The sequence below is a fragment of the Labrus bergylta genome, chromosome 11 (assembly GCF_963930695.1).
Source record: "Labrus bergylta chromosome 11, fLabBer1.1, whole genome shotgun sequence".
Lineage (NCBI taxonomy): Eukaryota > Metazoa > Chordata > Actinopteri > Labriformes > Labridae > Labrus > Labrus bergylta.
In genome coordinates this window covers 14,411,964-14,423,776 of record NC_089205.1, presented here as the reverse complement: position 1 = coordinate 14,423,776, position 11,813 = coordinate 14,411,964, and the positions used below count along the sequence as shown (strand labels likewise).

Below are 11,813 nucleotides of genomic sequence, written 5' to 3'. Positions count from 1 at the left end.
CTGGTCATTATTTTTAAATATACTTTAGTTCCTTCTAAACTGCATCCAGTTTAAAAAATGATTGCTATATGAATTGTATGCGTGTGTTATGATGGCAGTAGGAGTAATGTTTTGTTTTTTATAGGCTAGCCTTTTGCTTTTTAATATGTTAATTTATTTTGCACCAAAACACCAAGTCAAATTCCTTGCATGTATAGACATACTTGGCAGTAAACCCAATTCTGATTTGTTTTGGTCCCTGTTGATGGTCCTAACCCTTACCACCTACAATTTCCAATGGTAACTTACCATTAGAAATGGCATTGGCACCTACACTCTAAGTTGAGATAGGAGACAACAGAGACAGATGCTGAAGTCATTTATAGTCAGAACCATCCCTTTAGTTATCAACCACATCACACTGTCTTCATCAGCTGTGGAGCTATACATTTCCTACATGGTGGTATAGATTTGCTCACATGTAAAATAAATGAATATGCTACAGAATCTCTATCTATCTATCTATCTATCTATATATCATCAGATTGGTTGAGGTTTATTGACCAACTAAAACGGAGAACAGCGAGTTGCTGCTTACTTCACTGCACGAGGTCGGCAGAACGCGCATCACTTCACAGGTGCGTGCTGCTGATGGTTGTCTCGCTCACTCACTCTCTCCCTGCTCCACATCTCGCACACCTCCACTTCACCGCCTCGACTCCTACTTTGCTCCTTAACCACAGGAGACGACAACAATACACACACACAAACACAAAAAAAAAGGCACAGGAGCAACGACGAAGGAATATATAAGAACGATGGACTTATGATGAGAGGAGGGTCAGTCGGCCCCCCGACAGACTGGAGAGCCGCTGTCGCAGAGGAGACGCAGCAGGCAGCAGCAGCAGCAGCAGCAGCAGCGGGAGGAGGACGGAGGAGAGAGGGAAGCAGCCACATCTGCCGTGACTTTGGGGAATTCTCTCTGTCAAAGTGGGGAGGATAGGGGAGTCGTCAAGCCCATTCTTTTGGATGCCGAAATCCTCTGCCTGTGCAAGGAAGCGCTTATGTGGCGGAATAATCGTGATGGACCATTATGTCGATTTTTTTTTCAACCTTTTCTCAGTTATCTATCCTGCAATTTCAGCGTCCTGTTGTGGCGCGACACAACATTCATCGCCGTATGTAAGCCAGCCACTAGAAACGGCTTTCTGGCTATTTGTTAACAGTCGCTAGGTTTTTTTTTTTTTTTTTGTATTTTGCTTTTTTTAGGCATCATTTGAGAGTTTTTGGCCCTTTCTGCGTGGAATTGTTTTGGGGGTAAAGAAAGACGGGTTTTTTTTTTTTTTTTTTAAGAGGGCGATACCCCCATCTCCTCCCCTTACATAAATGTTTGCGTGCCGTTAGTGCTCTCGTTCTCGGTCGACCCCCCCCCCCCCCCTCCACCCCCCCCTTCCCTTCTATCCCTCTGAATAGGTCCGCTGAGTCTCACACGCAGACAGACGCATCTCTAATGCACACATAGACACACGCTGGCCTGGACACTCTCACGCGCACGCACGCACACACTCACACACACACATCTCATATGCATACGTAATTATACAGACAGACCTTGCCACCCTCATCCTCCACCAACCCTCTCACCCCCCACTATCTGATGACTCCCCGACGAGGAGTTGGACGTGGTACGAAACCGACTGTAGCATCATCATCACCACCACCACCACCACCACCACCATCATCCCCATCTTCAACACTACCACGGTCATCATCACCATCCTCCCCCTCTTCCTCGCCACTACCATGTCCTCGTCGTCGCGCAAGATCTCCTCCGAGTCTTTCAGCAGCTCGGTGGGCTCGGACTGCGGGCTTGAGAGCCCCGGGGGAGATGGGGGTGACGGCGGTCTGGAGACGGCGGAGGAGAGCAGAGGCTGCCCCTTCTCCTCGTTCCCCTCCTCCCACAGAGCGGTGCTCTGGAACGGCCGCAGCCCCGCCGACAGGTCTGCGTGCCCGGCGGGCGAGGAGCAGCAAGTACCCCACAAGAGGGTCACCAGGAGGAGACGGGTGAACCTGGACTCGTTGGGGGAGAGCCTGAGACGACTTACATCACCCATGGTAGGCCTCCAGCTCGGTCAGAAGAGCTAAAAATAACATTGAATAGTCATGTAAAAGTTGCTACACTGTATCCCCTGTAGTCGTCATCTCCTTTCAAACTGCACAAATGTTCAATAGGATCTTGGCCAGATAGGGAGCAGTTACATTTATAATGAGCACTGTTAAAAAGCATTGCTAAATTGGTGGTTTTATCATTCATTTTTTAAAAACATGTGTTTTCATGCTTATAATAAGCTGGGCATTATGGATCATGGAACAGCCGAATAAGGATTGTTTTCTGGCATTGTCAATTTGATGATAGCCAGAGGCACGTCTCCCACAGCTGTCTATAAAGTTAGAGAGAAACAAAGCCTGTAAGTTGCATTACATGACACAACTCCACTAGAAGTACCAGTGCCCCGTATCCCAGACATTGTATGTTTCCACATCATAATATAACATGTGCTGTGCTGTCTCTTAAAAAAGCCCATTTCATCCTTCCCATCTAATAGCCCAATGATCTGGCATATTATATAATAAATATTTTGTTCTGGAGCGGGAGAGAGAGATATATTCATGCCCTGTCTGTGTATATGTAATGATGTGAGGAGTGTGACGGATGAGCCTGTTTTTTTGTGGCTGTGTCCCAGTTGTATTACAGACTCTAATGCAATAAAGCAGTTATTAGAACCGAGCACAACTGTGATAGATGGGGTATTATAGGGTATTTTTTTTATTGCATCCTTTTATGGTACACCAGTTTAGAATTTAATTAAGTCTCCTGTAATTTTGGCAGCGTTATGTAGCAAGTCAACAATAATAAACATCCTAAACATAGATGTCACAGTTGTAGTTAATCTAAAATTGAATGGGGATAGTGTAAAACTGTACATTTTTTTTATGTAGCAATTGCATCAAAAAGCCTGTCCTCAAATTAAAAATCTCAATTGAAACCCTTGAAGCCCTCGAAAATGTTGCACTTTGGTACCATCCAGTATAAAGGAGATGTCGTCATTGACCGACAAAGCAGACCTACAGTATATTATCCAATTAAGACATTATTTACATCCTTCACTACCAACTGGAAAGCAAAGATACCACAAAGGTAGGTATTGTATTACAGGAGATGGCTGTATTTAAAGCCACAAACACAAGTATTGTTTTTTTTTTTTTTGTACATTGTGGATATGGTGTGGTCCAAACAGTTCAAGGCTCAACCTTTTTGTGCCATCATGTGTGTCATTGGTAACTTTTCTTACTTAGGGGCGGCTGTGGCTCAGTTTGTATAGTCGGTCGTCTCTCAACCGGAAGCTTTGGGGTTCGATCCAGCTCCCGCAGCAACATGTCCGATGTGTCCTTGGGCAAGACACTTAACCCCGAATTGCTCCCGCTGCTTCGTCGCCGGCATATGCATGTGTATTAATGGGATTAGTTACTTCTGATGGTCACATAGAAACGTCTGCCATCAGTGTGTGAATGGGTTTTAATGGGTAGGTGTGACCTGCGGTGTAAAAGAGCTTTGAATAGTCAGAAGACTAGAAAAGCACGATACAAGCTCAAGTCCATTTACCATTTACATGTAGTGCTGAACCCGAACACGCATGACAGTTCAGTGGTCTCTCATTTGACGGTTATGTATCTACTGTTCTTATAAGTCAAGATACATTAGACAACTTACTAAACGATCCAAGGTGCAATAATTGTACTTTGTATCACATAGAAGGAGCCGTTCCATCTCGTCTGAATGTCTTGATGTAGACAGTTTGTGGGCACTTACCGTTCAGTCTCAATGTCTTAAGACTGATCTAATACTGATATTAGATTGAATCGGTCCTTTCTCTAGCTGTCAGCCAAACATCCAAATAAGATGGATGTTTGGTGACACCTTGGATATAATAGTTGTAATTGTTTATTATTAAAGAATATTATTTTTGATCTTTTCTAGTTGATGTTATCTAGCTATGGATTCGCTCTCTTGCATGACTTCTGCTTTTATGATTATTGGAAATTCAATACACTTTAAAATGCATATGCAAATTGCATATTTTGATGAACATGTGTCCTAATACTAAATAGAAATGAAATATTTTAGGAGTGATGCCCAAATAGTGCACGCTGGACCGCCCTGTAACGACACTTACTCCAACTACTGTGGCCTGTCTGCTCTGAACGTTTTCCTTTTGAACCTTTTATGGTTAACACTTCAGATAAAAACAATCAATCAATGAACAATATTGTTTTATGATTGGTATCACATATTGCCTAATTCACTATTGTTTATCTAAAGTATTGTTTCCAGACTATACTTTTCGACAACCATTAGATTAAATTAAAAAAAAAAGCTATAAAACTAAAGTGATTCATGGTCATGCACATTGCTCCATCTGCTCCACCTTGTTTGAGTCTGCATAGCACACATTGTATCATGTATGGGTTAATGATCTGCTAATAGATGGCTAGCTAGCTCATCCGTTTTTTTTTTCACTGCTCTTGCTTCATATCTAGGAGTCCTGAAGTCTTGTGGGTTCCTCTAGCTCTATTTCTGTTTGTTCCCCAAAATCCCCACATAATAATAGGCACTGCTGTGTTTTCATCAGACTACAGCAGGTCGTGGGAATATGCTTCTCTAAATTACGAATTCTAAGACCCTGTGGTCCAATTCCTGGGAGAAATAGATGACACGAAGAAATCTACAGTAAGACAGCAAAGATTGTAAAGCATTTTTTGGCTGCAAAGGCACAACCTTGCAGAATAATGAAATTCAAAAGCACAGCTAAAATGTGAAGTTGGTGTATATTGGAGAGGACCACTGAGAGCCAACTTCAGCTCTGAGCTTCAGCTCTTACTCGCTGCTGATTTTTAATAGATCTGTGAAAAACGTTGAGCAGAGTGAACACTTACAAATTGGTTTGTATAACAGGGATGAGAATAGAATAGAATTTACATGATTCAGGACTACTAGGTGTTTTGGATTGATTGTGTGTTTGCAAGTAAGTATGCTTTTCCTTTTAGTGCAATTACAGGCATCAGTTCATGATCAGCTGAGCCTTTTTAAAAGTATGTAAGGGTTATTATGGTACCGTGTGCTTTAGTTACAGGTGCTGGTAAAGGATTGGTATCCATTGTCTTTTTTTGTTCAAACATAAAGCATGCTTCATGTTTTCCAACTACATAGTTGTTTATGCTGCTAAATTCAAACTTAATTGCTGCTGTAGGCAGGAACACACATGCATATTACACATTAGGCAGTTATTCATTTCCCTCACAACACACATTTTATTATCTTTTTTGTTCATTATTTTTCTTTGTGTCTCTCTCAACCACACACACACACACACACACACACACACACACACACACACACACACACACACACACACACACACACACACACACACACACACACAAACACAACTCAAACAGAGTGGCTGCGTGCAGTGGCAATGCCTGTTGTTGACTGCAATGGACCGTGACGGAGAGAACAGAGCATGCTCTCTGTGGTTGTCTTCACCCTGACCACACTGACCCAGAAGCTACAACACACACACACACACACACACACACACACACACACACACACATAGACACACACACACACACTCACTCACTCACATTTACATTTGTGCAAACAGTCATTTTCTGTCTCCCTTTCCCACTTTCGTGTAATCACATGGAAGGTGGCCATTAGCGTAGTGACCCATGACGTTGATCAAAAGGCCCTGAGTGTTGGCCACAAATATGAAAAGTGTGAGACAAGTGTGTGAGTGTGCTAATGTGAGAACTCACACACATCCTAAATCTGTGGTCGCAACTTGTCTACTGTTATTATGGGAAAACAGCGACTTCAGCTTTAGCTGAAAAAGCAATTTGTTCATTTTGCTACATGCAGGTGTGCTTGTCCGGTTTCCATGGACTTTGATTCAAACTGCTTTGTAGTAATAGCTTGTTGAGGTTGAGGCTGATATTGATTCATAACTCCGTTGGCCATTTTGTGTTCCCAAAAAATGCATGAAATGTACTGATACTGTTGTGCTTTTAAGACCACTTTTAATCATTTTCACATTTGTAAGACTCCTGAAAGTGGCATTTAAACAAACAGCAGGGGGAGTACAGATGGGTATGACATTAGGGATGCACAGTGACTCATATTATCACCGTTGTTGTGATATGACTAAGCTTAACAAATGCATCACATTAGACTGCCTGAGATATAATTATAACAAAGACTATTTTATGTACACGATACGTGCCTTCACTCTCACTCAGCATGCAAACATTTGACCTGACAGAGGAAGCTGGATACATAGGCTTATATTTTTACACCATTTAGCTAATCAGATTAAGCCCAAGCTACCCGTGAGCTACCCTAAAATTAATTGGTGTCAATCTGGTGTCAACAGCAAGGATAACTCTTAGATTGGCTGAAGAAGAAAAGAAGAGCGAGACAAATGTGGACAAACATTGCTGCCACAGTGCTATGTCATGATTTGAAGATATTAATATGAAATCTTAAAAGCAACCATTGTTACACAGTTGGAATATAGGAAAGACAATGCAACGTGAAACTCCTATCTGAGGCTTAATTCAAGTTCATAAGCAACATTTTGTACACTGAAATGCGTATGTGTGAAGAAGATATTTGTCCCCAACGCTTCAGTACTGTTAACGCCATAGTGCTTCTGCACAAGCAGATTGCAACAGAATTGTTTTCTTTGTACCTGCTTTATGCTGCCTCCCCCTGACAGTGAGGCCTGATGAGTCTCATGCTGGGATTATCTGCCAGGTCTCATCTGGTATACGGGTTTCTATTTTCTTAAATAGTGGTGGCAGCTTTCCAACAGTGCTGAAGCACTAGTACCCACTGCTTTGTGACCATACAAGTAACCAGTTCATGTGGATGTTAATTTGTCAGAAAGGTGCATTTAAAGATGACAAAAAGGAGCTGGTATGCGCTGTTGTTGTTGTTGTTGTGTTGCAGGGATTCAGTCCTGAGACACACAGAAAAGGCAGGTTCACACAAAGCAGATAGAAGTGTGACTGAACTTCACAGGGAAATAAATCAATGCAGGGCAACAGAGCAAGAGGAATGAAGTGAGTATTGGTGAGATTCTGCTCCCCTCCCAAGATAAAGAAACTGAGCAAATAGGAGAGTCACAGCAGCCGGTTTAAATAAAGACGACAGTAAAACAGCGAGGGAAAGGGGCGAAAAGGGGAGATGAGAGTGAAATTTTGTTGGGTCAAGTTTTATTAATCTTCCTTTACATGCTAATGTAAATACTCCTCCCAGAGTAGATGTTGTTCTGAGATTTAAAATCCACAATGTGAAAACAGACAAGCTCTATTTGTTGAAAACTGTAACTAGCGCCCCAACACCTTTGTTTGTGTGAGTGTGTGTGTGTGTGTGTGTGTGTGTGTGTGTGTGTGTGTGTGTGTGTGTGTGTGTGTGTGTGTGTGTGTGTGTGTGTTCTCTCTCTCTCACTCTGTCGAGGAGATTACTTTGTGACGGCTATTGACTTGTGTGTACAGTAAACATTCAAGCGATTGCAACAATGCAGACTGATGATGATGTATGTATGTGTACAGTATGTTTGCACTTTTGTGTGGCTGATAACAGTACGTGTTTGTTCATGATGTGTACACACATACTGTAATGCATGTTCTTCTGTAGTAAATGAGTAGCTGAAACAAGCATGAAGTGATTTATTGTCATGAGAATTTTTTTTTTCTTGACATAAACACACATACAGGCATAATGTAGACACATTGACGTAATCTTTTCCACTTCAGAAACAGAATTTTACACAACTTGTACAAAGTGTCCTTGCGTTTGTGTTCGATCAGGCTTGCTGTGGCTTTAGGTGAGAATAATAACATATAAGCAAGCATTGTTTCAACTTGCTCCGAGTGCTAATATTCTATTTTTGATGCTATGTACATGAATTTTGCATGAAGAAAAAAATATAATACAACCCTTCTTTGACTTCACAGTGAAAGAACTATATTCACTTATTACAAACGTCGGCTGGCACATTCAGATTTGTTCTTTAAAAGCACACACACCCTCTCTCTCTTTTAGCTCTACAAGTCCACAGCTCAATAGTTTATATCGCTCTCTTCCCTCCCTGTCTTTGCACAAATACACACACACACAAACCAACACACACAACCGCACAAAATCATTCCTGTATCTGTCCGGAGTGGGCGGCGGCCTCAGATTGACCTCTCCAGCTGGCACTCTGTGTTCTAGCATTGTCACTACAGCATCGCATTCAAGCTGCATCACAGATAATCACCTCGGGTCCGCCCTCTAAAGCTTAGGCTGTCAGAAACACAAAATATGCCATCTTGGCAGACAGACAGACAATTCACAAGTGTATTGTGGTTATCTTGACATTTTCTGACAACTTTTCAGACCTCAATGAAAGGGGATATTTAAAACAAATGACAAAACATAAAACCGTCTTTGATGGGGGCAAATATCAGGGATATTTCCTGTGAAAACGCCTGTGACATAACTGTGTGTCTTTGCTGCAGTATATACTCAGTTGATACTTTAGCAAGGCTTTTTGTATGCTGAGATAGACACATAAGGTGCAATAAATGCAATCACACATTGGTGCTCTAATAAATAAAAGATCACACATACAAATGCATTTGTTCTTGTTTAATATTTTCCCTTTTTCATCTTGCAGACACAGACTGTTCAAGAGGCTCTACAACGAACTCTCCAATACTACAGACAACAAGAGATCAGGTATAGCAACCTTTTTTAAGTTTTTGGTTCTCTTCCTGACTGCTTCTCTTTTATCGGTCTCCAAAGTCACACACACACACACACACACACACACACACACACACACACACACACACACACACACACACACACACAAAAAAAATTGTCAAAATTACATAACTCAGAAACGATTCAGAAAGGCACAACATGTACTAATACTGTCCATAAAGCATACACAGTTCACAAATGTAGTTTCTGGATTTGGACTTCTTTGGATTACTCTTTTTCTCCATCAGACATTGTGTACTTGATCTATGTATAATGAACCGCCACATGTTGTACCTTCAGCAATAATACCTGACACACATTTGTCTCTTTTGTGGCCTATAAATGGGGTCTATGTGTCTCTATGGGGATGTGATTGAGTGACTTTGGACTAAATTAATATGTGTTTTTAGAAGGACGACATTGGTATGTGTGTGTAGGCATCTGCAACTTATGTGATTGTCTTTGCAAACGATATTGTGTTACACAGTATCTCAATAATGTTTAATCCAATAAAAACAAATCAAGCTTTGGGAAAATGATATTCTTTTAGTGTAACAGTTCAATGAAGCCTGTGACCAGAGGATTTGTACTCTGATTGACCATATGAGTGTGTGTGGGAAAGCAAGAAAGAACATCCATTGGTCCGCCTTTATAACCATTGCTGGTGTGACCTTGAGCCCTGTCTTTCTGTCCAGCTGCTCCAGGGAATCTGCTCAGTGTACAACAAGTATGAACCCCACGGAGGATAACTAAACTGACAGGCCACCCAAATCATCCACAAAACTACCAACACTGTAGCCTAACTTTGTGCCTATCCATACAAATAGAGTACGCTGCACTTAAAAAAATGGCTTTTTAAAATCTAGCAGCAGTATTTCTTTCCGGACACAAAGACGTCGTCATTCAGAATAACCTTCAGCACTAAATGTGCATACCTTCTTTTAAGAGGATTCCTTAAAAATGATTGGTGGCAGCCCAACTTTCAGTGAATTATTGTTTGTCTCTTGACAGGTGTCAGGAAGTTGCTAGTGAGGAGAGAAGAAGAGAGAAAAGAGAAGATAAGTGCCCATTCCTCGAAAATTCTGGCTCAGAGGAAGATGTTCTCCAAATCCTGCAATACATGGCCACCATTCTGGGTAAGTTTATGAAAGAAACACTAAAATGTGTGCATTTTTGTGTGTTTGGTGAGAAAGGGATGTATTTATTGGACAGTTTTCACCTCTGCTTTTCTGGCCTTGCTCTATTCCTGCTGCTTTGGATCAATTTTACAGTACCATGTTATTTTTATGACAAGACACACACAGCTTCTCTCATTTGCTCCCCATGCCTGTCCATAGTGATCAGTGTCGTTTGTTTTAACCTGCTTGTGTGTGTGTGTGCGTGTATGTGTATGAACACTTGCAGAATTGCACAAGTCATCCTCCAGGGCCTGGACCTCTTAAACAAATTGTAGACACTTTTAATAAAAAAGGGAAATACAGTATCACGGCCTAGGTGGTTTGCATAAACTCAGACACAAATATACAGCTATTTACAAATGCTTAAACACACACAAACACTGTATGACTCACTCTTGAGGCTTACAAAGTCTCTACGGCCCATCATGAAAAAAACACAGACACGCTGTCCCGGTGAGTCACGCAGTACAGCTTTGTCCTCCCTCTGTTCTATCCAAGATCTTTTCCATCCTCCATCTACTTACCTCCTCCTAGTCCGTTTCTGTACAAAGCTTTCACCAATAACTGTTCACTACTACTTTTTGTTACCTTCTCTGTCCTTTTACTCATCTTCTTATTTGTGCTTCTCCTCAAAGTGTCTTTTGCTTTACGTCTCAGCTGTATGTGTATACAGTATTTGCCTATCTCTCCATCTCACTCTGTGTCGTCTATGTTAATAAATAATATTATGACAAAAGTCGTAACGGCAGCAGGCTAAACAAGTCGCACATACGTCCTTCTCTCAATCCTTGTTTTCAAGTCCTTGTTAGGGGATCCCGTGGTGTTCCCTGGCCAGATGGGACATGTAATTCTCCAGCATGTTCTGGATCTGCCCAGGGATGTCTTCCCTGTTGGATGTTCCTGAAATACATCCACAGGGAGGATTCCAGGAGGCCTTACTGCCAATGAAGGCATCTGTGCCCAAACCACATCAACTGTCTCTTTTCAGTTAGAGCAACAGTTGGACACAGAGCTCCTCCTTTATGCTCATTTGGCAAAAGTAAACAACTTTTGGCCACTTGTGCATTTGTATTCTACCAGTCATCAACCAAAGGTCATTATTTAAGTATTTTTAAGTATTTTTAAGTATATTTAAGTCACGATCAAACATGAATCAACTGATAATTTGAAAGCTTTAGCTAAAGGAATTGCACCCTCTTCACCCTCTATATTGCAGACGTCACTGATGACGCCAAATCAATCTTGCTGTCAATATCTATCTTTCACATGGCCTCGCTCACCTGTGTGTATAGTGCTGTGCGTCATGGTTGACTGAGTTTATGAGTTCAGTTTTCTACAGGCGCATTGCACATCATGTGTCTCTGAGCCGATATTGAGCTTTAAGCTCTTAGTCAGTGCAGTCACGGTGCACCAACACCTGCAGTGCACCCCGAGCCACTATATACAGCACCTACCTTCTGCTTCAATCAAAATACACAATCTAAGTGTTATTTAACATGGGTTTTTAACATTGTAGAAGTTTGACCTAACTTCTGAAGTGAAGTTTATTTATATAGCACATTTCAGCAACAAGGCCAATTCAAAGTGCCTCACACACGTTATCGAAAGCATTAAATCAAAGGGAAAAAGAAGCATTAAAATAGCAAATTTCATCACCTAACCAAACTATGAACAATCACAGATATGATTAAATATGAGAATGTTTAAAAAAAAAAAGAAAAGAAATACAAACACATTAAATGAGTTGTTTGTAGTTCACTTTCTGCTAAGGCTTAAAAAGC

General features: G+C 41.3%; 1 protein-coding gene across 1 annotated transcript in view; it reads left to right on the top strand.

Annotated features, from left to right (window-relative positions):
- The first annotated feature begins 614 nt into the window (after positions 1-614).
- Positions 615-11,813, top strand: part of gucy1a2 (guanylate cyclase 1, soluble, alpha 2) — a 38,377-nt gene continuing 27,178 nt past the window's right edge. The window contains exons 1-3 of the mRNA XM_020639980.3: positions 615-2,094; positions 8,766-8,827; positions 9,866-9,990. Of these exons, the coding sequence (XP_020495636.2) occupies positions 1,783-2,094; positions 8,766-8,827; positions 9,866-9,990 (499 nt within the window). The 5' untranslated portion in view covers positions 615-1,782. The remainder of the gene's footprint in view (positions 2,095-8,765; positions 8,828-9,865; positions 9,991-11,813) is intronic.